Source organism: Coturnix japonica, chromosome 2, assembly GCF_001577835.2.
Source record: "Coturnix japonica isolate 7356 chromosome 2, Coturnix japonica 2.1, whole genome shotgun sequence".
Classification (NCBI taxonomy): domain Eukaryota; kingdom Metazoa; phylum Chordata; class Aves; order Galliformes; family Phasianidae; genus Coturnix; species Coturnix japonica.
This window is the reverse complement of record NC_029517.1, coordinates 7,928,405-7,955,366: the sequence shown is the minus strand read 5'-3', so window position 1 is coordinate 7,955,366 and position 26,962 is coordinate 7,928,405. Positions and strand designations below refer to the sequence as shown.

The 26,962-nt window shown below is 45.5% G+C and overlaps 1 protein-coding gene across 5 annotated transcripts in view; it reads left to right on the top strand.

Annotated features, from left to right (window-relative positions):
• Positions 1 to 26,962, top strand: part of PTPRN2 (protein tyrosine phosphatase receptor type N2) — a 621,717-nt gene that overhangs the window by 507,367 nt on the left and 87,388 nt on the right. For all 5 annotated transcript variants that reach the window (XM_032442979.1, XM_032442981.1, XM_032442980.1 and 2 more), the window contains exon 13: positions 12,115 to 12,327. In XM_032442979.1, the coding sequence (XP_032298870.1) occupies positions 12,115 to 12,327 (213 nt within the window). The remainder of the gene's footprint in view (positions 1 to 12,114; positions 12,328 to 26,962) is intronic.

Genomic DNA, 26,962 nt, shown 5'->3' with positions numbered 1-26,962 from the left:
CCCTGTGTAATCTGAAGGCGCACATTTAATGCACATATCTTTAAAATGATTTTGTGATATACTTCTTTTAGCATGCTGCCACACATGATTAATTATCTAGGTTTTATAGCTAGTTACATGAACTGATGTAGTCATTTTTCCATTTCTATAGCCAGAAAAGGCAAAAATTTATCAGTGCTCTTCAGTGCCTGTGACTAAGAGAGGAAAAGAGTTTTTCTGAAAGTAATCCAGTCTGCCTCTCTTCCTACATGGTTCAGGATCTTTCTCTTTTTGTCAGGTTATTGTACTTTCAGGAAGCTGGTTACATTAAAAACAGTGCCTAGCACATGCCTGCATATTGCACTGACCAAGGGCCTACCTACACACCAATTGAAATCAGGGAGCATTCTTCTCATTTACTTCACTAAGAGGAGAAAAGAGAGAAAACACTGGAAAGATTGTCTTCTAAACTATGGAACTGGCGAGGGGGGATAATTGTTAGATGGAGTGAAATTATTAATAGATTTTACCAGGTTTCTGGCACCTTTGACAAATCACGAGTTAAACAGCTTCAGAACTAGTATGACTTCCACCATTTCTATCTGTGTCATGTCTGAAAGCAGAAGTCCCTGATCAGGGATCCCAAAGCAGCACCAGCCAGAAATCCTAAATACAGTGGATACCTACTGGTGCTTTGATTTGGTCTAACAGTGCTCTGACAGTTGTTAAAATAACATCATATAACAACCAAAAAGCCACCTGAATGTGTTTTCTAGGAGGCATTGCTGTGCTTTCCACAAAGACAGTCTTTTTCTGTAGTCAGAATGTTTGTGGAAGAAGAAACCCAACTGAAGTCTGTGAATCATGTAAGAACTTTGAAACCCATCTACTTTAGGACTTTATTTGGAAAAGCATTTCCTTATTTCAAATTTGTAATGCAAACAATTTAAAACTAATATATGTTCTAATGTCAGGTTCAGGTAGGTTGGAGGTGATTATACCATCAGTATAATGAATAACAAATTTCTAACGTAATCTGTGCTTGTCCTAAGGCTTAGAAGAATAAAAAGAGCAATACTTGTGTCAAATGCAGAAAAAAAGCATCTTGATTTCAGATCTCATTTGGATTTGCAGCATTGGCTACTGTTCCAAAAATTCTTTTTCACGTGTAAACAGCACTAGTTTGTTTTCCTTGCAGGAAAGAGGGAATAAATAACCTTTTCACTACAGTATTAAAATAACACTCTAACAAAACTAATCTGCTTATGTTACAGTAAACTGATACCTAACAGCTCTCTCAATTCTTGGCGTGTACTGTGGCAATGTGTAAAATAAGTTCAGCATTGCAGCGACTGCCACATTTGGTTATAACAAGATCCTGGTAGAGAATCCCGCATTTCTCATCATGTTTTACCACTAAACAGGTTTTGAGTTGGCGCTTTTATAGGGGCTTCTTAATCAGGCTTTCATAATAACAGTGTTTAATCTCTCATGCTAAAACTCAAATTAATATTTTTATATTCTCTGGATGTAAACCTAATTACAATGCAATTAAGGCTTCAGTATTGCATGCATTTTTATGAAATATTGATTTATACGAAGGCTGACCCTGAAAACATTTACTGTTGTGTTCCAGTTGTTATTCCCGCTAGCTGTGTTGATTTATAAAGAATTTCTCAGGTTGAGGTTGGTGGGCCCTGAGTGACAAGGGGGCTCAGAGTGCTCTGCAACAGCTGAAGGACGTGTTCACAAACACCTGCTGCCACTCCCTGGCTATTCTGAAACTTTTTCTCCAATATTTAGTTTTCTTTCAGCTGCCACTCAAATATTTGAAGGACAGAATTAGTACTGAAAAGGGGAGAATGACACTATTTTTTGGTCACGTAGCTACTAACAAGACTGCCTCCATCAGTTTATCTCTAGGAAGAGGTTCACCTGCACATCTAAACCACGCCTGCCTTAATTAGATTGAATACTAAAACTCAGTTATCTACCCGTTTGGTGATAGTTTGTGGATAACTAAGCATCTCAGACAGGAGGACAGAGGGATCTAATTTATTTGTTTTAATTTATTTGGAAAAGTATAACAGGAGTTGTGGATGCCCCATTCCTGCAGGTATTCAAGGCCAGCCTGGATGTGGCTCTGGGCATCCTGGTCTGATACCTCCACATAGCAGGGGGGTTGAAACCAGGTGATCACTGTGGTCCTTTTCAGCCCAGGCCATTCTATCAGTCTATGAGTCTATGAAAAGAAAACCTTAGTTTGCCTACAAATGCCCATATATGTATCCATTTCTTAAATCCCTGATGGTCTTTACAGGTCATGCCTTATCAGAGCAACGCTATGGGCAGGTTCTATCACCCTCCTGGAGGACTGATCTCACCTTCCTGGAGAGCTGGAACTGATTTCACTGATGGGAACCTCCAAACCTCCTCCACCTTTTTCCCAATTCAAAACAGACGTTCATAGGGACCAATGAGAACAGAGAAAGAATCAATAGGAAAATCTGCATTCAAGTTTGTTTGGTTTGATGAAGCATAAAACTATTTTATTTATTGAAATGGCATTAATGTAATTAAATGAAAAATGCACTCTTAATTAATATTTTAAGCTTTCTCTGAAGAATAGTATGCAGCTCAAATTTAGTTGATTGGTTTAAAAATGTAAGGCTTTAATTAGACTCAAATCTTAGCCAGAATGAAATCATTTTCTTAATAAAGTTGAGGGCTCTAGAATTTGCCTGTAAGTGGGAAGTGGCTGCTGTTGATCTTCAGAGATGAACACAAAAAGGTAAGACAGACAACTTAGTGAAGCTCAGTAGTTTACATTCTTCTAAGTCCATGTTTGTGTTCCACATTCAGAAAGTGAGTATTTGGGAAAGAGTTCTTCTTTTTTATAGGAGTGAAGGAAATTTAACTCTGATGTTAAGATACATGTGCAGAAAATCTATGGGAAATACTGTGTAACATTCTTGGGCTGGACTGTAACTAGCCAGGCTCCAGAGTAAGTTAGGTAAAACTTTTCAACAAGATGGCAGCAAAAGAACAGATGAGATTAAATGGCTTTTATCTTAATTATACATCCCTTAAAAGAATGAAAATCTAAGTTGTGCTGTACGCTGTGGAGGCATTTGTAGAAGTAACTGAACTTAAAATGTTACGGGCAGATTCCCAATATGGCATCAGTCAGAAACCAAGGGCAGAAGGTCAGAAGACTTCTTGGCATCTGGACATGAAGAAGAGATTTTTATGGGGAATCCAAGCAAACGTGGAGCATTGCTGCCTGTCAGACTGTGAAAACTGGAATTATGTTCCCAAATTCATTTCAATTGTAAGATCCACAGCAGGATCTTTCTGCTTAGGCGTAGTTCAAATGCAGCTCTTTATTTTGAGTGAATGTTGCTGTGAACCCCCCCAAATCCCAGTATTTTATGTGCGCTGAAAATAGTGGAAATGCCTCAAAGTCATTTTTACTTACCAATATTTTCCAGGAAAAAGGCACAAAACTTTCTAGAAATCCTCTATTGAAATGCTGCTGATCGGTTTTGTGTTGTTTTCCTGTTTACAAATGCATTAAATCATATTGGGTTGGGGGGGAAAAGACATGTTTAGATGGCATACATGTAAGTTATTCAACTGAAAATGAGTTTACCAAGCACTAGTTAGTTGACTCAAATGAGGGCTGAGAGCAGCAGTACAATGAGGGCTTCAAAAAAGCTGTACAAGTTTTAAACCAGTAAACTATTCAGCATCATTTATTTCAGCTTGCAGCACATCTTGCACTTAGTGAACAGAACATTAACTAATCCGTTAAAATAATGCCTCCTCTGTGGTTTGACGCTGAAGTCTTTTCAAGTGTTGTATTTAGCAAGTGTTAACAGTCATGAAAATGATGTAAAAAAAAAAATGAGAGCTTCAAATTTCACTCTAAAATCCTCAAAATGTCACTGTTGTGTAACAACGAAATGTGTATTTGAAGTGGTATCATGCTGTCTCTTGGCCCTTTTGGCCAAAGTCCTGCTCCACTAGTTTATCTCCCAGCAGCCCTAGGAAGATGCAACATTCACCCAGCAAATGATAATTACAATATTTATAAGTGAGAGATATAAACACCAAAGGGAATGGAAGTAGGTATCCATTTGAGACACTTCATTGGGAGGATCAATATGCAAACACACGTGTCCTAATGAGATCTCCTGGCGGGTTCATTTATCTTCCAACCTGAGTAATACATGTTAGTGAGCAAACTGTGCGTGCTGTGGGGGCAGGATGCTGGTGGAAGGAGCATGCAGCAGGGCAGTCACTGAGGCCATGCACTAAAAATGGTGCTGATTGAATAGTGTTGGATGCTGAGGGGGTTTCTGTGAGTAGGAGCTGGGGAGGAACATGAGGAGCGCTTGTTCTCCCCCAAAAATATTAAGGTCAGAACTTGTGTTCTGCCAACATCTTCCTAAACCTGAGATGGGAAGGGCGATTGGATGGGAGTGTGATGTGACAGCTCTCTTCTTTCTGGAAGTAGTAGAACAACGCTGTTGGCACTTCCCTGTAGGCTTCAGTGGGGTTGTGCTGGGGCAGGAGTAATGCTTCGGGGTCATGGGCTGCCTTCACCTTTCCTTGGCTCCATGGGCAGGCCCTGTGGAGGGGCTCAGGAATAAGCATTGTGAGTGATCGTTGTAAAAAAATATATAAAAGAATCAAAGAGGAAAAGGAAAAAGGGGGAACAAGGGATAGGGAAGAGGAAAGGGAAAGCTGCCCCAAGGGTTGCTGCAGTGTCACAGGAAAGGCTGTGAAGAGCCCAAGCCCTGCCGGGAAGGCACAGTCCGCAGCGGCCGCAGCGGGTCGGGCCCCGACGGCTACCGGGGCTGCTGGAATGGGCAACCCGGCCTGGCAGCCTTCTTGCACCCGGGAATTTGGGGCTCTCCTGACTCAGCCGGGTTTTCCCCGAGGGGAGGCGATCAGGGAAAGGGAAGAGGATCCCTCCCCCGGTCCCTGCCTGCCGCCTCCAGCTGTCGTGGCAAGGGGAAACAATGGGAAAGCAGGAGGGGGCTTCGTGGGACCTGTCACCTGCAGGGGCCGCTTCGTTCTGCGGGAGAGGCCCCGCAGCTCCCCGCGCCCTTCCCGCTTCGTGCGGTATCGGGAACGGGGGCGGGTGGAGGAAAGTTTGGACCTCTTGTGTTCGACCCTGGGCTGTTTTCATTTTATTTTGTTAACGCAGAAAAGTCCTTTCAGGAGGATGCGGGGTTCTTTCCCGTATTGTCATGCAAATGCTCTCATGCTCTTTAGGTTTGCTGCGCTGTCCTGATTTGATGATTTTATTTTTATGATTATTATTATTTTGGCTCCTCCGTCATTGTTCTGCCCCCGCCGCTTCCATCTTGAGAGAATGGCACCAAAAAAAAAAAAAAAAAAAAAAAATGACGGGAGGGGAGAACACGTTAAAAAATAATAATAAAATAAAAAATAAGCCCACATCCACGACAGAAACCCCAAACAGCTTTTCCAAATGAGTGACACAGGCGGTGTCCATTCATCGCCTCACACCGGCGAAGGGTTTCTGAACAGCCCAGACCTCCTTAGCCAATTGCTGCCAGCAACATGTGGAGGGGAGGCATCTCTATAGCAACCGGTGGATGGGCCATGTGCGGCAGCCGGCAGGGGCTGCGAGCGGCCCGATATAAGGAGGGCAGCGTCGGGGCGCGCCGGCATCCTCCGCCCGCGCCCGCGCCCCGCGGGGCCGCTCGGGGCCGCCCGCTTCCCCCGGAGCGCTCGGAGCTGCGCTGAGCGCTCGTGGAGGCCTCCGCCGCCTTTGTCTGCGCGGAGGAGGAGGGGAGGAGAGGGGGCAGCGGGGGAGGACGGCCGGAGCCCTCCGAGGTGCGCCGAGCCCTCCGAGGGAGGAGCCGGTGGCGGCCCGCCGGCGGCAGCGCCATGGCAGCAGGTAAACGCGGAGCGGGGGGAGCGCGGAGCGGGGTCTGCGGGCGGTGGGAGCCGCGCCGGGAGCGGGGATGGCGGCGAGGAGCGAGCGGGGCCGCTGCGTGCCCGCCCCGTCGGAGCCCGCTCGGCTCACGGGGGTAGTGGGGGCGACTGGCGGGGCCCGGCGTTGGGACGGGGCGGCCGGCTCCGCTGCGGGGCTCCGGCTGCGCTCCGAGAGCCGCTCGGAGGGCGCTTTTAGCTCATCTCTGAGCGATTTGCCTTCGGCATCCTCGTTAGGTCGGCGCTGGCGCAGCGGCTCGCGTTGCTCTTTGCCGGAGATATTTGACCGAGCTCAGCTGTCGCTGGCCGAACTCTTGGCTCGATTTTGTGGCTTGGACCTCCTCTGTCCCTCTGCTTACGCGTTTTGCTCCGGCTGACAAAGCCCGGGCTAAGGAGGAAATGGGCGTCCCGGTGCTCACGTTCTGCTGCTTTCCCTGCATCGCTCTTCGGAGCTGGGAATGGAAGTTTCTTCACCCCGGCGTCTCCTCTCCACACCTCCGGCTTTGCCTTCTTCCTCCGCAGGCGTGGATGTGACTGTCCTGTTTCCCACCTGCACATCTCAGCTGATGCTGTAGGCTTTTCGTGCTGCGCTTTAACTAATACTCAGAGCCTCGAGAAAACCTTGACGTTTACGATACATTTCCTCTTTTGCAACCTTACACCACAAACTTCTTCGGGGTTCTCAGACCTCTGGGCATCTCAGCATCGCCTCATAGTGGGACTCAGGACAATGCCTACCATCGTTTCTCGTAACTCTAACCAGAAACTTCACTTCTGTTTGCCTTTAGGAGGAAAATATCTACCATTGATCAAGGGATCTTTGAACTCGCTGAATTCTTGATTGTATTCAGTCATTGTTTGCGGCATTAATCCTACTAAAAGGTATAGAGACGCTCCAGAGTGCTTTGTGGTGTTGAAGGTTGCGGAAAGATCATTGTGCCCCCACCGATGAATAGATCTGTGGCTCTCGCAGTGACCTTTCTCAGTGATTTGAATAAGCTGCAGTTCCCAGAAATCCATCTGCCCATTGTGCCCGTCGATTTGTCTAATCTTCCCGACCCCTAGAAGAAGCCAAAAGCACCTTCCCCTCCGATTTCACCCTCTCGAGTGAAAGCATTACGTTGACCTCATTTCAGGTGATGAACTGACATCTGCTGAAAGCCATCCTGGCATCAGGCAAGCCCGGCAAGGGTGGGGTGTAAGGAGGGAGGCCAAGCAGCCCTACACACCTCTTCCTCACTCTACAGATATCCCCTTAAAGCACCAACAAGTACCCTGGGCCATGCAGCTTGGCAGTACAGTGCTGAACCAAAGGCCATGTTGTGAGCATCCCTGTGCCCCACCGACCCACCTGGGTGAGGAGGGGCAGACACCAAACAGAGGGAGCTGCTGATTTCCCTTTGTTTTGCTTTCTTATTTTACAAAGGAAGGTAGGTTTTCTACCTTCTTACAAAGGTATCTGTAGGTTTTCTAGGGACAGAGTGAGGTAGCCAGGTTTGTCCTGATGCTGAGTGCGCCTCTGGGTTTCTGGTGACCTATCAAAGTTAAAGAGCATAGAGTATCTCATCCTCTATTTCCAATCACCCTGCAGCAGGAATTCACTAGAAGTGGATTTAAGTTTAGATTCATTTAAACAAGCAGACATATGTGTGTGTGTGTGTGTGTGTGTGTGTATGTGTATATATATATATATATATATATGAGTACATATAGTATATGCAGCCACACAGACCCCCACCCGTCCCTTTCTTCATGTTTCATCTATCTATCAAGGAAATAACACACGTTCCCTTCTAGCACCGAGCCTATTTGCAAAGGGTCCTTTTAGAAAAACAAGAGAAGCTGGTGAGCTAGAACTTATTTTCTTGAAGTTCATTTCTAAGAGGAACGATTTTCTTGTAGAATTCTTTTCTTCTGCCCAGGCACTCTTTTCGCTCCTTGAATGGCAGATTTGCAAGTACAATTTCATCTGCACAGAGGAACAATAGCTTTCAGTTGCACAAAGGATTTCTCCCACCCTGAATCCAAACCACAATGCCTCTTGCTCTGATAATAGCTTCTGAAAAGATTTTGTAATGCACAGAATTAATACATGATTATTTCCGCCTCACTTCTCTCATTTATTAGATTCTATAGTGAATTCCAAATTAAAAATAGCACCTCTTGAGTTTTTTAACGTTCTGATATTTTGAAACAAATCATATTCTCAAGCTGCTCCTTTTGGCCACATTTACGAAGAAATCTGCTATTATTATTGTTATTATTATTGCTTAGAAACATATCTACCTGATAGCAAAGTCATAATCAAGGCATGCACAAACTGCAAAACAAAAATGCAGAGTGAGCTTGTTCCTAAATGAATCACAGTGGTTTTGCTTTTACAACGTGGAGGGATGGCTGGGTGCAGCAGCTGAGCGTTGTCAGAAATACCTCCTTACACTGATAAAGTGGACCTCAAACCTCAAGTTCAGTGAGAGTTCTGCTTCAGTCTGGAGCAGAATCAGGCCCTGTGTCCTAGGGGCAATAACGGAGTTAATTCTGCTGGGGCACCTGAAAGGTGAGCGCTCACACCCCTGCACGGAGCCCTCTCTGCTGTCACAAAGGCTTTCCCCTATTCTTCTTCCAACATAGGTGTGAGAACTTACTTACATGAAAGCCTCCATTAAATATTTACTGCCATTTGCCTGGGATTTGTTTGTGCTGAATCATGGGATGACGCCGCGGAACGGGACGCGGCACTTTGATTCGAGCGGTGATTTGTGACTCCGGCATTACGCTCCGCTATTGACTGCTTCACTTTGGGCTGTGTGTAGATGTGCTCTGCCAAGGGACTGGGAAAGCCAATGTGAGATCAGATCCCATGCATTTTTTCCCTCTTAAAATAATCATGATGACAGCAGGGCAACCTTTATGGAAGCGGTGTAGCTCCAGCAAGCACTGGTGAGTGTAGAGTCACAGAATGGAAGAGTGGAAGTGGTTGGTCGTTGTGATGCTCTGGGATAGGGCAAAGCTTTGTCATCTGGAATTTAGCATGGATTGGGCCATTGCAAAGCAAGCAAAGACCAAAGCCTGAGTATTTTGAGTTATTTCCTAAGCCGTCTGTTGAGGATCAGTGGTTTTGCCTTCATTGGGACTCATACTACACGTGTTTCCGAAAAGGAAATCATTCAGGGGGATGTCAATATATTCAGCTCTATAAAGTTTAAAAAATGCATAGTTACATGTAGCTGAGTTTAATATTTAATTATGTGTAATTTATGTGGTCTATTTATTTGTTGAGCCTTAGGGGAAGGAAAGGTGATTTGTTTTTCTTGTTATGCAACAGCTATTGTTCCCCTTCCACCCCAGGCGCACACCGTGGCAGCCGGAGAGAGCACAGGGAGAGGTGTTGTGCCTTAAAAGACATCCGACTGTAAATGTCAAATTCATAAATATTTAAACATTTTTCTTTCAATTTCGAGTCAAGTCTGACAGGACGCCTCTAATTAACCCTGGGCTCCGTTTCAGGCTGAGGCCTTATTGCGGGGAAAGAAGAATGAGAGGTTTGGTCGAGGGGAAATCTCAGCTCCTGACTGGGAGGGAGAGGAGGGACGGAAGGAGGGAGCTCGGAACGAGATCGCTGGATTCATTTTTACCCGTTTGACGGTTGATGTGCTTGAAGGGCAGCGGGTCTGTGGGTTTGCGCTGGGAGCACCGGGGACCTGAGGTTCTCCTGTCGGGACGCGTCCCGGGGCCGGGCCTCATTGTAGCCCCAGCCCCGCGCTCATCGACGGCAGAGGTGTACGCGGGGCCCCGCAGCCGCCGGCGGCTCCCGACCCCCGGGCTGCTCCTCCGCACCGACCCCGGCGGTAGAGAGGGGAGAGGGGACGGCGGCCGGGAGATGGGCTGACTTCTCCCGACGTGATGGGGCAGAGGTGCGGCTGCCGCTGCCCCAACGCCTCTTCTCTCCTTGTCATTCCTGGCTGCTTCCCTGGGAAGACGTGTGTTGTGTTTTGTTTTGTTTTGATCTGGATTTCTATAAGCCTTTGGCCGTCTGATGCCCAGCACCCAGGGAAGCGGCTCCATAGCTTCCCATGGAAAACGCTCCCCGACGTGGTGCCGACAAGGCATCCTAACCCTAAACTCCCCAGCTCGCACTCCAAGACCCGGCAGTTTCCCCGCGTTTCCCGGTACGAGAAGCGAATCTCTGCCCACGCCGCTTTGTTCCGGGCACGGCCGTCACTCGAGCCCGGCGCTGCGAGAAGTTGGAAGCGGCGCTCCCGTCACTATAACTACGGGAGTCGAGGAGAAAGCACGCTCCTTCTCTCCCCCGTGTTTACTCAGGGCGCTTGACAGCACTTTGCTCCCGTCATTTTCATTGTTTCCCTCGCGCAGCCCTTTCCCCCTGGCGTTTGCGTGGCTCTTTCACACGGCGAAAGGCGAAGGGAAAAAAAGCATTTAAAACTGCGGTGCTAAAACCGGAGAAAGGGGAGAACCGTGAGCTCTGGGGTGGGAGAGCCGGGGCTACGCGGCGGGGACGCGCCTTCGGGGCTGGAGGGGGAGCGGGAGGGGGAAGGGGGCTGGGTGGCCCCAGGCACCGCGGGGGGCCCGAGCTGGGTTCGGGGGGGCTCCTCTGTGCCTCGCTATCGGGGGGCCGAGCGGAGCGGAGAGGCGGATTAACGTCCCGGGGCGCAGCCGTCGGGGAGGGGGCGGCGGCCCTTTAGCGGGGGCCGCCTATTGAGATGCAGATCGCGACCCCTGGCCCCGAGGGGACGGCGTCCCTTTCACTGAAATGCTAATAGCAGAGCGCGGCAGCGCCGCGCCTCCCCGGGCCCCGGGGGGATGCCGTCGGGTTTGCCCCCTCCCGGCTCGGTTTGCGAGCCCTCTGCGGCCGGGGCAGGTGGCCCGGGATGGGGGGCGAGGGGAGGCGCCCCTGGAGCCCCACGGGGAGGGGGGAGCGGCCCCGTCCCCCTGGTGGCTGGTGGGATTGGGAGGAGGGGCCGGGGGGCGGTGCGAGCGGAGCCGGGCTGAGCCGGGCCGGGCCGAGTGGGGTCCGCGCCCGCCCCCGGGGCTTCCCAGAGCCGGCCGAGCATCCTCCGCTCCCAGCGTCCAGAAGAGAAAATCCGGGAGGCTCCTTGAAGCCGCATTTCCATTAACTCAGCCTCAGCCCCGGCTAATCCGCAGCACTGAAGGCAAGGAGGCTAATTAATGACAAGCTTTTACAGTCAAGACCAGCGATAATTGCTTTGGTGGCCTTTATGATTACAAGATAAAAATGGACCGGGCCTGACATAAGAGCCACTGTGTACACTGCAAGACAGGAGGAAATTAAGAGCTGGCTAGCTGAATACGGAGCAGAAAATTACTAATAGAGGAGAGATAATGAATAGGCCGGCTAGGCATTCATGGGGAAAAATCCATTTTGTTACCACGCGAAATTAGGTGGTGGAAAGGAGTTTGCTAATTGTTCTCATCTTGTAGCAACCAGGGCTGAGGCAGGGGCGTGCTTTTCAATTCATTTCCCTGGTAATTGTGAAAGGGGGAACGCGGGCCAAATGAGTCCTGCTGCAATTTGCGCGCCTGGTCTTTTCATTTTCATGTTGCGTTTTTAATTGTTGCTAATATAGCTTATAATGAAGTTAATGAGGGGAAATTATTGTACAACTTTTTAGCACATGGAGACAAGTGAAATGCACGAGAAGGATTCTCTCCTATTACTGCGAAAATAATAGTCATCTGGAGGAGTTTGGAACTATCCGGCTCTTTTTTTATAGATATAATCTTTTTTCTTCTGTAACAGACAAAAGGAAGAACAGCCACCTACTTCTTCTTCTTCTTTTTCTGTTGTTTCGTGTTTTATTTTTCACGCTAAGGAAAAAAACCAAACGGATTTTCCCTCGCTGTTCCGTATGGCTGGGGAGGGAGGGGGGACCCGGCGCTGCGCGCACCCAGCGCCCGCCTCCGCCTTTCGGGAGCGGAAAGCCGGGAGGGGAGGGGACGGGCGGGGAAGGGAGAGGAGGGGAGGGGACGGGACGGGACGGAGCGGGGGGGTGGCAGCGCTGTCCCTGCCTGCCGTTGGGCTCCGGCCCCGCTGCAAGTCGGCGCTGCCGGGGGCTTCCCCCGACGGGGCCCCCGCACCGCTCCGCTCCGCGCACTCAGGCGCTGCCTCTCTCTCCTCCCCTGCAGAAAAGCCACGTCCCGCCGCTCCCGCAGCGCGGGGAAGAGGCAGAGTCGGCCAAATTTCTCCTCCTCACCCTCCTCTCCCTCGCCTGCATCGCCGGGGTCCTGGCAGCTTCGGGGGTCGTCTACTGCCTCCGGCACCGCGCCCACCACCGGCTCAAGGAGAAGCTCTCGGCCCTGGGGGCTGACGCCGGATCCGACGCTACCGCTGCTTATCAGGTAAGCACCAGCCTTCCTCCTTCTCCTCCTCCCCAGCCCTGTTCAGCTCCGTTTGTTTTCAGCGCTTCCCCCCTCCTATCTCTCGTTGAGTGTTCCCTTACTGTTGGGCAGTCGTCGTGGCTCTTGCTGTAAATTTGTGTCCAATTAGAAACATTAAAAGAAGGAAAAGAAAGCCCCTCGCTGTTGAAATTCTCTGAAAAATAACATTAATATCCATAATCTGTCACCCCTGTTGCTATTAATAATGGAAAATCTTTAGCGTTTCTGAGGAATGGTTTGCACGGTTATCTGAAGATGTCTCTCTTTTTGAGTAATCGACTTCTTCGGGGTCTGATATGAAAAGAGCCTTTGACCCGATCTGTTGCCACCTTCTGCCATTATTCAGATAAAATGAAATGTAATGCTGATAGATGGGGAGGTGAATGGGGGCTGTTTCGAGGAGAACAATGGTGGCAGATGTGTGCCCAGGAAGGCGGGAGTGCTGCGCTCAGATTTGCTGGAACACATCACAAACCACCGGGGTTTCTCTTTCAGTTTCAAGTGCCGGGTGGAGAGAGGCTGCATCTTGCTGGAGTTTGTTTTAGCTCCCGAGCTCCCGAGACTGATTATTGGGGTGTTCTTGGTGACTGCTTTGCTTGTGTTTTGGTCACACACCAGGCAGCTCTTGCGTTTTAGCCCCAAATAATTGGAGTTTGGCTGGGAAAAAGAATGTGTAGATATTGTTGCTGTAGTATCCGTGTGTGCTGCACACCGATAGGGTCCTCCTCCTGGTTCTTCTTCTGTCAAGTTCTGTTTTACCTTCCTGCTTTGCATCAGGCGTGATGGCCTTTCGGTATTGTGAGGCTTCAGATTGGCAGCCAGGAATAAACTCGGGAAGTTTGGGTCTGTCTGTGCTGCTTCTGTGTCAGAGAGGAGAATGTGCAGTGCTTGTCCCCAAGCTGGGGAGGTGATAGTGATGAGTGATAAATGCAGATGTTTCTTTAACAATCGGTATCTTCAGAAGCGGTTTTGCTTTTCAGTTTGAATGCAATCCTTTCTGTAAAGAGAAAATCCTCAGACCTCCTTTAGGTCTTTACATGTAATGAATTCTAAAGCGAGAGGGAGCGAGAGCAAAAGCAATTCCAGTGCTTTTTTATTTTGCCAATGAAAGAATGGAGAAACCTCCAGGACAATGTGTGGCCCAACCAGCAACTCGTCCTCTGAGTTTAGTTGGCCGGAGAGATCATGGCTTTAAACATGTTTGTTTTCAGTAGGGAGTTTGCTGTTGATTTATTCAAGCCACAGCCACAGAAGGCATAGGTAGTTCCCTTTCCCCCTTTTTTTTCATTAAACATGAATGCACAAATTCTTGATTTTATTTTACTTTTCTGAAGAAAGCCCTCCAGGTTCCAAAATCACACTTGAAACTGAATTTGTGATAATTAACAGGACAATCTTCTTAGTGACAGCTCTAATTAATAGTATCTGTAATTAAAATCGTGCCCTTCCAGCAGGAAAATTGTTTGAATTTCTTGGAGTGACCTTTTTTGCCGTTTCTCCTGGGAGCAGAGTGGTTAAGTTGATATTGATTTTATAATGAGCTCTGGTTTGTTTAATAAGGAGCTGTAATCCAGACACTAAATGAAATGTGCGCTTCATTTCTTATTCCAGGATTTATATATGTTTTAAAATCTCCCTAGTCGGATCTAGAAGTGTCATTTTCTGTTAAAAATAATAACAGTAAACAAACAAACAAGCAGGCAGAGAAGCCAGGCAGTGCTTTGAGGATGCTGCTCAGTTTTCCAATAGCAGAACTGCCTTCATATTCTTTGTTCTTGATCTTTGGGCCCAATACGAACCACCTGACTTCTTCAGCATTTCCATTGGTTTTTCAGGAGAACTGTAGTCATGAGTGGGAGGAAAACTGTTTTTCCTTAAATACAAAGGTTTCTAAGGGCTTGGCTCCCCTCCCATGGAAGGAGATGGGAATTTTGCCATTGGTTTCAGTGGCAGCCGTAGGAGGCCCAAGTATAGGCAAAATACTTGAGCAGTTTTGCTGCTGCTAAGTAGCTTTTTAGCAAAATGAATTGCCGGGCCTCGTTTTGTGTATAATAAGTTATTCACACGGATTTGAGGAGAAATAGGACTGAGCCCTGTTTGCATAGTCAGAATTGCCATATGTTGAGCTGTGTTAAAGGGAGGGGGTATCTGGTGTGATGCGTGTTTTGGATAACATCAATTAGGTCTCAAAAAAGCATCAATTATCCTTTTCCTGTCTTCTCTGGTTTTCATAGGGCTATAACGTGACCCGTATTCACACAGGGAAGAAACAAAAAAGCAGATAGCTTTGGAAATTGTACCTACTTTGTTCTCTTCTGCATCAGTTAAATGCTTCCCAAGTATCTACTTGGTTAACTCAGTCCATTTTAAAAGTATGAAATATTTCAGCAGCTGCTGCCACTAGACTTTAAAGCACGATACTCCAATGTGTTGCCAGTTGCAGCCTAAGTGACAATTCAGATTTATTTGTTTTAATTTGAAGGAGGGGAAATTGGTCGGTATGAAAGGGCCCCGTGGCCCACTGTGATTCAGAGGGAACGCTGAAATACTGCGTCTAGTTCACATGCTTCTCCAAATGTCAGTGCTTTATATCTCCACATAAACAAGACTGACCTAAATTTTCAAGATTTAGCAGCAGCATTTTTCATCCTAACCCAGTTCAGCCAGGAGAGTTCACTTGGGGTTTTACTCATTCCTTCCTCACCCTGTGAACTTAGAAGAGTTTTTTCCCACAGCTGTTTCCCTTTCGATTTTATTTATTTATTTTGGGTTCTAGTTTGCACAGCGGAATAGCAGATTGGGAAGGAGAAAACACAAATTGTAGCGTCAGGGAAACTGCAGGTTGGCTGCTGGGGCTTCTCAGTGCTGAGTGCCAGAGCTGGGAGCCAACCCCAGTGCTGCTGGGACACCGCACATCAGCACTGCTGTGCAAGTGCAGCTCATACGGGGGGCTCTGATGGAGATATAAGGGGCACGGGCAGGCTGAAGCAGGCAAATATATCTGCTGGATGTGGCTGAGCTGTGAATCTGTTCTGAGGGGGATTTCCTAAGCAAGCATCTGGCTACCAAAGTGTTAAATACGGTCTGCGAGGCTAACCCCAACTGCAGGGTAACACCGGGAAGGGGAGATACCCAGCCGCAACTTCATTTATCTTTGAATCGCTAAACAAACGCAAAATTATAGGCTGGTTTAATGAGACTGTGGCTAAGGAGCTTTTCAGAATTAATGGCAGCAGTGTATCTCGTAAAACGCTGCGTGTGCATGAAACGCAGCCCGTACAAAGGCAGAGCGTTCGTGTGTTACCTTTTAAACGCGTCTCCTTTCCTTTCAAACCACATGTGTAATGGGTAGATAAGTTAGGGGGAGCCTTCGTGGGCGGCTGAAGAGAGGCTCTCTGCCTTCCCCGCGCCCATGCGCACACCTCCGTTCATGTTTGCAGTTGTTGCTCGAGTTGCTTTGATCTCCTTTGAAAAGCAAGTTTAGTATTCTGCGAGCCCCCTCTCTGCTCCAGAAGATTAGGGCAGAAGCGTTTTAGGAATTTTCAGCATTGCCTCTTTGATTTCTTTCACCACACCGAGCAGATTTTTCCTCGTGCCCTTTGAAGGCTTTGGAGCATCACCCGGAGAGAATGGGGCACAGGGATGCGGGGATGGGCTGCGAGTGGGACTGCAGAGCGGGCAGCTCCCTCATCACTGCGCCCATTAGCAAGCAATCTATTAATGTAATGAGTGCCTATTAGTGACTACAGCTATTTAGGAATGCTCTGTTGGATTCTGGGTGATGTATTGGTGAGTCTGGCTGAACTCTGCCTTCTGACCCCTGTGTGCAGGACGCTGGGTTGGGCAAGATGGTAAATCAGCGTATTTTCTACTTCCAGTTGCAGAACTTTACTGTAAGCATCGTCTTCTGCATCGTTGGTAACGCTCTGTAAAACATTGTCCATAATGGAACTTAAAGGCAGAAGTTAAAATGCACTGAAGCTGGCTTCGGAGAGCTGTTTTTTAATATTTTATGTCTATAATGTGCTTTTTAATTCTCCTTGGCCTCAGCCAAAAGAATTTCCTTTAGAAAGTGAGGGGGCAAAGACCAGGCAGTTTACAGTGAGGTCCTTCTGCAGCTGCCTGAGATATTCAAGGTTACGCGAGCTGTGCACCGTCAGTGCAGCTGGGTTACATCATCCGCTGGTTTAAAGCTTGTTCCAGTAACGTGACTTGGCAGGCTTATAATTGTGAATTATATGTTAAATTCGGTATTGTTACTTGTATTACGTTATATATAAATTATATACTCCTTTGTCAATTTCAGTCTTATTAATTACACGATCCTTCTGGATTCAAAACCACTAAAACTTCTCAGTGCTTTGAAAGATTTGATCCTGCTGGTAGTTTTGGAGAGAGAAAAGCATTTACAACAGGGGTTTTGCTGCTACAAGTAGTTTTAAAGGCTCCCACTGAAAGAACCCACACTCTGAGTAGCCATCATGCCCACTTTGTGTATTTAAATACGGAGAATTCATTTCATCTAATATGGCTTTGTCTTTTAAAATCTGGACTGATTCCATAAGCAAACATGCTATTGTAGTATTAGAGGTTAACACAGTATTAATACTATACATCAACTCCTTAGAAAATTGAGTTTTGTGAATTAAATGAAATTAAGAAAAAAAGCGAAGTTTGCTGACCTTATTTGTCAAGCTTTTAGTAATATTCAAGTTAACGTCAGGTCCAGGAGCAAAGTAAGGTGGTAAACTGGGGCTGTTCAGTGCCCTGCAGAAGTGCTCACATCTATTTAAATTGCCTCTAAGGGCTCTCACTAAGCCTCAGCTATCACTGAGGATGGGGAATATTCAATACGTGAGTATTCAGTAAACTTGTCAGTAAGGAATACCTTTAATAAGGCTTTTGGATAGGTGCAAGTTTTGCTATAAGGCTCAATGTATTTTCTTTTGGGAATACAAAGGACAGAACACACTTCTCATCTTTTCCTTTCTGGTGTCCTTATTAAAAGAGAAAAAAAAAAAAAAAAAGAAAAAAGAAAAGTTGTCTTGTGTGACTATAAAGCAACAGGACTAATTGTTTGCAATAAAACATACACTGGGAGGTGTACGTATTGGAAGAGCTATTCTTTCCCTTTCAGGCCTCTCTGCCATGTGTTACGTGAGCAGTTCTCTTTAATTAGAGTTTTATCTTAAAATAGATCCACAATAACCTGCAAATACTTTGTATGTAATGTTGTTACATAAACTACAAGAAGGGAGATCTAGGTTAGATGTTAGGAAGAACTGTTTTGCTCGGGGTGTTGTAGCAGTGACACAGCTGCCCAGAGAGCTGTGGATGCCTCATCCACAGCTCAAACTGTGGTGTACTCAAAGCTGGGTTGGATGGGGTCCTGGGCATCCTGAGATGGTGGGTGAGAACCCTGGACATGGCTGGGGGGTTGGGACTGGATGGTCCCCTCCAACCCAAACCATTCTATGATTCTATGATGATAAAGCGCTGTAACAGTTATTTCACTCTTCCAAATACTCATGCCATGTAGTGCATAGCAATAAAGGTGGAGAAGAAAGAGTTGAGTAATGTGTAAGGGTGGCTAGCAGAGGACTTGCTTTATGCTTAAATATTTTGTTGATGTTGGATGGTGGATGACCAAAGCAGAATGAGGTAAAACAAGTGTTGTGTAGATGTGGATCTAACTTAGGAGCTTTTAAAATGGATCTTAAGCCCCTGGAAGTGAGGAGCTCCAGGGAAGCCCTCCCTTTGCATGAAAGGAAAACAGGTGCCATGTGGAGTCAGATCTGAAGGGGGTAACCCTTCACTAAGCTGCAAGATAGGGCCAAGAGAAGGTGGTGTCACAGAAACATAGAATAGAATGGCTTGAGTTGGAAGGAACCGTAAGGATCAAGTTCAACCTCCCCTGCCACAGAGTTGCCAACCACTACATCAAGTACAAGATCAGATTGTCCAGGACCCCATGCAACCTGGCCTTTAACACCTCCAGGGATGGGACGGCTGTGCCAGCATCTCACTACTCTCCCAGTAAAAAACTTCTCCCTGAAATCGAATCTCAATCTCCCTTCCTTTAGTTTAAAATTATTTCCCCTTGTCCTGTCACTGTCTAACTGTGTAAAAAGTTTATTTCCCTCATGCTTATAAGCTCCTTTTAAATACTGGAAGGCAACAGTAGTGTCTCCCCGCAGTCTTCTCTTTTCCAGACCAAACAAGCTCAGTTCCTTCTGCATGTCTTCATAAGAGAGGTGCTCCAACCCCCTGACCATCTCTGTGGCCCTCCTCTGGACCCTCTCTAAAAGTTCCACATCTTTCCTGTGTTGAGGGCTCTAGACTTGGACTGCAGATGGAGGCAGAGTAGAGAGGGACAATCACCCCCCACCCTTCTAGCCACCCTCTATGATAGAACCTGGGATACCATTGGCCTTCTGGGCTGCAAACACACACTGCTGGCTCATGTTACGTTTTTCAGCGAGTAGGACCCCAAAGTCCTTCTTAGTGGGGAGTTCTCCTGGTTTGAATACATATCTGGGATTACCTCAACCCAAATGCAAAACCTTGCACTTTGCTTTGTTGAACCTCATTAAGTTCACATGGGCCCATCTTCAGAGTTTATCAAGGTCCCTCTGGATGGCATCCCTTCCTTCTGCTGTATCAACCTCACCGCTCAGTTTGGTATCATCAGCAAACGTGCTGAGGGCACGTTCAGTCCCTTCATCTGTGTCATTGGTAAAGGTGTTAAAGTATGACAGACCCAAGAGGGACCACTGAGGGACACCATTAATCACCTGCTTCCACCTGGACATAGAGCCATTGACCACAACCCTCTGCCTGTGACCTTCCAACCAATTCCTTATCCTCCTAATAGTGCATCCTTCAAATCCATCTCCCTCCAATTTTGAGATATGGATGTGATGGAACACCATATCAAAGGCTCATCATAAGTCCAGGTAGATGACCTCTGTTGCCTTCTGTTTACCTACCAGTGCTGTCATTCCATCATAGAAAGTCACCGGGTTGGTCAGCCATGACCTTCCATTGGTGAAGCCATGTCAGGCTCTGCCCTTCATGCCCTTGCTTCATTTTTCCCTATCCAAGGGGACAGAATGGGCTTGGTGTGTTTTGGGGCAAGGACAAAATTGCTGCAAGCAAGAATGAAAGAAAGTGCTAAGAAGAAAAATAGAGGTGAGATGGAGATGATGATGCATTTTTAATAACTGGGAAACTCAGAGTCTCCACCCCAGGGGCCTTTCTTAGAAGAAGGCTTGGAGGCACCCTGGATGTGTGGGCCTTATCTCACTTAGCAAATGAAATGGCTGGCAGGGCCCTGGCACCACATCAGGCTGGGTTGCCCAGGCTTCTCCCAAAAGATACTCATCTCATGGTTAGCAAAAGCTGAAGAAAATAATTGTATTCTCTTACTGGGCACCTTTCTGAGTCTTATGGGCAGCCTGATCAGAGAGGAATGCCATTACTGCTGCACTTGAGGTCAACCCAGTGCCAGTGGAGCTGGAGTCATGTGCAATGGGTCTTCTGCCTTTGGTAAATCCATCCCATGCTGTGCCTGGGCATGAGAGGAGGTAGCGGTAAGCACAGCCCTGCTTAATGGGCTGGAGAGCATTTAATCTGCACTTCCAAGCCATATATCATCTCAAGTGTTCTGATTTCTTTCTGGAATAACTACAGTGTCTTCAGTAGTGTTTTTTCGGATGTAATATAGAGGAAATTCAGGCCCATATTTCCTTCCTACACCCTTCTGCCCTTTTTTCTGTTTTCAGATGTTCTTTTTCTTTTTTCTTTTTTTTTTTTTCTTTTTTTTTTCTTTTTTTTTTACTTTGGAGTAACTCTCCTATCCTGTTTCAGGTTTGACACATTTCTCTATTGTACATTCTCTTAACACTCCTCAGCTAACACTGAGATCTGGCTTTCTGAGCCTTTCCTATTATTCCCTCCAAGTACTGTGCTAAAGGGGGAAAAAAATCTATGTATTTTTGAAAGTTTTTAGCTGGGAGGGTTTTTATTTTGCAGAATAAGCCTTGTATTAGTGTCACGTTCCCTGTAAGAGAGTAGATTCATTCTGTGTACATAAGCAATCGCTGTAGGTGTTGTTTGTCGGTTCTTGTAGGACACATTGCCTGGGAGCAGAAACAGGTTGCAGTGTACGGTTTGAAGTCTGAAAGGCACAGAACAAGTGTTCTTCCTACTGCCTGTGTTCATCATGCACATCATTCTCACTCAGGGAAGTGAGAATCTTTTGTCCTTTCTGCACTGTGTGCTTGTACTCAGCCTTCAGGAAGGATGTGAAGCCAGCCATTGCCACCTGATTTTCCTTGATAAAGCCCAGAGAGATTGTGGATGCTCCCTACCTGGAGGTGTTCAAGGCCAGGCTGGATATGGCCCTGGGCAGCCTGGTCTGGTATTAGATATGGAGGTTGGTGGCCGTGCCCCAGCAGCAGGGTTGGAGCTTCATGATCCTCGAGGTCCCTTCCAACCCAAGCCATTCTATGCTTCTTTGATTCTGTGAAACCTGTATGGACTTGGCTGTTTCATGGGACAGAGAAACAAAAGCAGGTGTTACTTCCTTAGCTTCCCCTCTACCTGTAGCCTGTCTGTGAAGCTCTTGGAGGGAACTGAGTGTTGCAAAGCCAACCATTCTGGATGGGCTGCAATAACTTTGCTGGTTTTGCTGTGATATAAACTGTGAGAGGAGTCTGAGCAGAGCAGAGGCTTCCTGGAATCTTTCTACACGACTGCTGCCATCTTCCCAGTGCCCCAGGTGTGAGACCAGTATGCCTCTCATTTTAAGGGACAGAGATGACTCATCTGACTTCTTTGTACTGTAATTATTGCTATCACAGTTTCTAAACCCTCATAGCAGTAGTGGATGTCTCTGCAACGTGGATCACCTTGCAGTGATGCATATTGCAGTTTGAACTCCCCTCTTTCAGCATGTAGGTCTGTTTTCACTGCTCGCATGCTTATAAAATAAGCAAACTGAGACTGAAGGAGAGAGGCTGTAAAACAGCACTCCCAGAAGTGAAATCTTTCAGTCCTGGGGGGAAGGGAGACAACAGCTTTTGAATTGGAGAAAATCAAATATAGCGTAGGTGGCTTGGCCAAAGGAGAAAATGCATTAGGTTTGCTCTAAGCTTTCCCAGGCAATTTCTAGACTTTTGTGGGGTTTTTTTGCAAAAGACACATCAGTGATGTTTTATTGATGTTTGCTTGGGATGCTGCATTTTGAACCAGCAGACATTTTGATCAGGGAAATTGTTTGTGTTTTTTGTTTTAATTTTTAATATTTCAAATGGATAAAATGCTATTTGTGTTCCATGCAGGTTTTGTTTTTCTGTTTTTCCTCTCTGGTTAACGCAGTGCAGGTTTCCTGATGAATCCTGCTTTTTCTTTCTACACAGGGTTTCTGCTGCTTTGCAGCACTGTGTTCAGAAGTGGCTGCTCTTGTCCTCCAGTATGTGGATAGCTCAGCATTTCCATGATAAAACTCACTTTCAGAATTGAGTTTGCGTGCTTGCCATGGCTGATTAGAATCACTCCCCTTGCCCATGTTGAATGCCATTTAACTTGGATATTCATTCATTTCATGCAGGTGGGAAGGCTATTCCTGGCTCAGGCTGAAATATATGGTTTTAAGAGAGCAGCAGTAGGGCCATAACTACCAACCTTTCCTACTTTCTACTAGTGATGGCGTGGACTTCCCACTAATCTTCAAAAATGTATAGGTGAGAATATATGCAGATGTCAGAGAACTACTGATCTTTCTCACTAACTATGAATAAAAGAGTGAGAGAAAGATGGGAAGGAAAAATTCAGTACACCGCTGCTCTTCTGACAGTGTGAGCCACCAAAGGTTTTGCCTTTTTCCATCTTCTCACTTAGACTTAATTCTATGGAGGACAAATACTTCCTGTGGGTTGAAATGGGGTGATTTACTGGGATAGGTTTCACTGCAGTGGGTCATAGCGGGAGGAGCAATGTCATGGAGCTGAATGTAGATTTAGGTGAAAGAATGATCTACGTATGTAAATTCACACTGTATAGTGCAATTATGTCATACAGCATCTCTCCTGTGCTCTGGAGAAACGCTGTACATAACAAAATGGGAATGGGAGTGTGTAAAGTCCCCATGGTGTCACTCCCCTAAGTGAAATAAAGAGCTGCAATTCCTAATTAACCTCACTGGAAAGCTCTTGAATGTGAGGTTAAAGTATGCAGGAGGCTTGCCTACCAATCTGATCCAAATTTGAACTTGGTTTTGAAGGTCTGGCTCAATGCAATGGCTCTCCAGGCAATGCTGACTAATAATTTTGTTTGCTTGTTTGAGGATCTTAGAAGTTAATTAAGAAAAAAAAATCAATGACTGAGGCTTGAGCGGATGCTGGTCACTCCATCTCAGAATAGAGGGAGTGCAGAAAAGGTGACAAGAATGATTAATGGCAGGGAAAATGAGTACGAAGAGAGATGGAAAATACAGGTTATTACTTCTGAAACAGTAACAAGTGGCTGTTTCTGTGTAGAAAAGTAGAAAGCATGTAAGATGAGGAGCTGAAGTAAAAGTGTAACTCTTATTCTCACTTCTGGATAGCACCAGGCAAAGACATCCAGCAATATTAAATACAGGCTAAAATCTTTGCTGCTGTGGTTGTTTACTCTACATGTGAGGTCCCTCTGTACCTCTGCACATCAATACTGAGCTCCAAGTACAAAATCCCTCTCACTTTTTCCAGTATCTCCTGTAATGGTAATGAAGTGGATATGTAGAAATATTGACCAACACTTTTAATCTTTGAAGGCTTTTTCAGTGTGTGATAGAGAGAATATCTGTGCTCAGAGATACGATAGAACTCACACATAATATTTTGTTCAGAGTTTAGGAGGATTTCACTGTACTACTTCATATTGAGCTCCTGATAACCTGCCCTGACTTACTTAAGACTGCCATGCTTTATAAATTCCTTTTTTTTTTCACCACTGTTTGCTCATTGGCAAAACTTGCATTTGCTGTTCCAAGCAGAGCTGAACAGTGAATTCTCTTTTATTTTCAGCGGGGAAAGGGTAAAAAGCAGTGACTTCAGTTTTAAGGCAGGAACAGGTAATGACTGGCACATTCATCTGTCATGACAGATGATGTTATGGAAAAAAAATGTCGCTGATGGCCATTCTTGATAAATACTTCCTTCTCCCAGCATCACGTCTGATGTGCACAGCCACCTTCCTCAAAGAAAGGACTGGAGGGTTTTTACAAGTTTTTAGGACTTCTTTTTGTATTTCTCTGCTTGGTTTTAGTGACTCTGTTACATGAATGAGGTTATGCACACTTTAGAAGAAGCAATAATAATCTCCAGAATGGGAGAAAACAACATTTTTAGGCATAAGGTTGTGGCTGTTTATTTCTGAGCTAGAAGAGGATGCTGAGTTCTGCTGACAAGCTGGAGAGTCTCATTTCTACCAGAAATGATCTCCCATTTTCAGTCCTGCAGGGCAATAAAATAGTGGACTTCACAGCTTTAATGTGTATTTTTCCTGAGAAACTACAGCTGGCTTGGGACTGCAGTTTTGCCTGCTTTGGGCCCCAGGCAGCTATAAATGCTGGGAGTGGAAGAGGAAACATTTGTGGCAGTTCTCTTCAGAGCTTTGGTGTCTGCTGGAAGCTGGTCCAGCTTGGGGTGTGTGAGGAAAAGTCAAAGCATGAGAAATTTGTACGTGGCTCTGCATGGCCTTGCAGGTTAATGCAGTCATTACTACTGTTCATTTGTAAGGCACGCTGTGTGGCTGTCCCTCTGCTAGTGCTGTGTTTGATCTTCAGATTCATAGCAATCTGCAACTGCACCAGCATCAGCCTGTGCTGGAGTTGGTTAAAATGGACAATTTATAGAAAAGGTGAAGTTTGATTTACACATAAAGGGTATAGCTGTAGAGCCAGTTGTGTAGATTGCTGTGGATATGGGACTACGTGCTTGTAACTGGGTGCTATATCTCAGTTTCTTAGTAGCGCTGAGGGCTGAACTCGGATTCTGTTACGTCCTTCATAGAATCATAGAATCACAAGGTTGGAAAGGACCTATAAGATCGTTTAGTCCAACCGTCCTCCCTTTACCATACCTACAGAAAACCCCTAAACCATATCTCCTATCTCCCTATCCAGATGCTTCTTGAACACTGCCAGTGATGGCGACTCCACCACCTCCCTGGACAGGCTATTCCAGTGCCTGACCACTCTCTGAGAAAAAAAGTTCCTTCGCATGTCCAGTCTAAACCTCATCTGATACAACTTGTGGCCATTTCCTTGGGTCCTGTTTGTTGCCTGGCAGAGGAGACCAAGCTCCTCCTCATCCTTCCCTTCAGGAAGTTGTAGAGCGCAATGAGGGTTGTAGAGTGCAATTTATTTCAGAAATAAGATATAAGCTGTCTTACTTGCACAGAGTGGTCTCTTGTGTTTTTGTGTGGGACAAAAATCGCCAGCAATGTAAACCTAAGCATGGTCTTCAAATTACCCTGATCCCTGGGAAGCAGCATGGTCTGCAAAGAAGCCTGTGCTTTCCTGGAGTGGGTAGCAGAGGAAGCCCTCCCTTTATTTCAGGGCTGTATTACCCAACTTATACTGCCATGCCCTTGGTGAGCAGAAGGCCTGTCCCTTTATGAACGTCTAAGCTGTTTAGGTGTCCACTGTGTTGATGGGAGTCACTGGAGGAGTTTAAGGATATTTCCTTGAACAGTGCTGGGTAATTGGTGTGTTTGATTTGGTATGTATTCATTCCTGCTAGATTTCTAGAGCTGCGTGGGTGATCATGATCCAATGTGGCTTTCTGTTTGTTTGATTTTAGGATAGGACAGTGAAAATGCTTGAATTTAAGGAGAGGCTATAAAACAAATAAATTCAAACGAAGAAAAAGCCATTTTCCGTCAGAGAATAACCTCTGGTCCCTTCTTTCTTTGCGAATGCAAAAAAAGGGGAGTCATAATTATGTGAATCCCCACGAGGGAATAATTGGAATGCTAAAAAAAAGTTGAAATTTTTAATGTTGAATCCCTAATCAAAACTGGAGTCTTGTTAGGAAAATGGGTGTTTGACTCAGAATCAGCAGCCCTGCCGTTTAGGTCACTTAAAAGAAATTAAATCCCCTACAGGATGCAAGTATACAGATGGTGGTATGGTGTGAGTGTGCAGGTAGTCACAACAACTGTCACTCTCAACTGAATGTTGCAGGGCACAGTTATAAAACAATTAAATGTGTGCATATTCTGTTCTAATGGTCCCCACGCACACCTCCTCAGCAAGGTCTAGAGAAATACGAAATGAACAGTGTGGCTGTGTAATGATGCATTTGGTACCGTGTCAGAAATGGGATCTTTCTAAATATTACTTACAGACATTTTTCCAGTGTTCTCTCTGTTCCTTTCTCAAAGGCAGGCTGATTTCAATAGTTGCCTTTTCTGGCTGTGGTAGAAAATGTGTGTGTTAATATTCCACGTGTATAACAAGCTCCTTTACTCCTGGACAAAAAGGATGCTAAAATGAAACTAAGGCTTGAAAGTATGTTTCAATTACTCAAAAATAAATGGTAATAAAGCTGTAATTATCCCCAAAGCTACAAACACTGTAAATAAGTTAAAGTTGAATTTATAACACCTGCAAGCGTATTAAGTATGCAAAAGCAAAACAAAGGCAGCCAAATGACTTTAGCTTCACTCTGTAGTAACACTGAGCAAATTTAGTTAGAGAATAATGATGTTTGTAGTCCTGCATTCATTTGTTTTTTTAAAAAAAGAGCTTACTTTATTTTTTTCATCTTTTAAATCTCACTGCATTATGAATGCAACCTTTGCAAAATGGTTAAATCCACGCTGTAAGCGCAGGCTGCTGCTCATCCTGTGAATAATGCCTCCTTAATTTAAGGGAAAGAGAGGCTAATATTCACGTGTATTAAAACTAAGAAAATCATTTTTAAAGATCTTTATTTCTCACACTCAGCTTATAAAAGGTGATGTTGGAACTAGATTGTCTTTAAGGTCCCCCCCAAACCAAGCCATTCTATGATTCTATGTATATTCTTAATTTTCATTATGTATTCTTTTACAAAATAGAGCTTAGGATAATCATACAATTTATACAGCATTTTTAATTTAAAATGAAACAGTTTTGTTTTGCATATAAAATGAGTACAGGGTTTCTGTACGTTTGTTACTTGTTTCTGCTAGAATATTTGACAGGTCAGGTTGAAAAGGCTTTGTATAGGCCCATCTACCAGTTATTGTTAATAAACATTCTGTTTCTTTGTCTGATGTCTCTGCATTTTCTCAGTAATTGTGCTGTTGGAGTTGTTTATTCTTTCTTATGTTGTTTTTAATTCTGAAGTTAATTGTGTCACATTTGTTTCTGGTCTGGCTCAGGTGATTTCTGTGTGGACTTGTCAAGCAGAAGATTTTGGAAAGAGTGGAAATGTCAAGCTTATTTCCTTTCTTTCCCTATTCAAGTCTGGGACACAGTTGAAAAAATATATAAATAAATATTATTTTCATCATTATATAGGAAGGAAAAATTATAATAATTATAAGCACATTATAATATAAT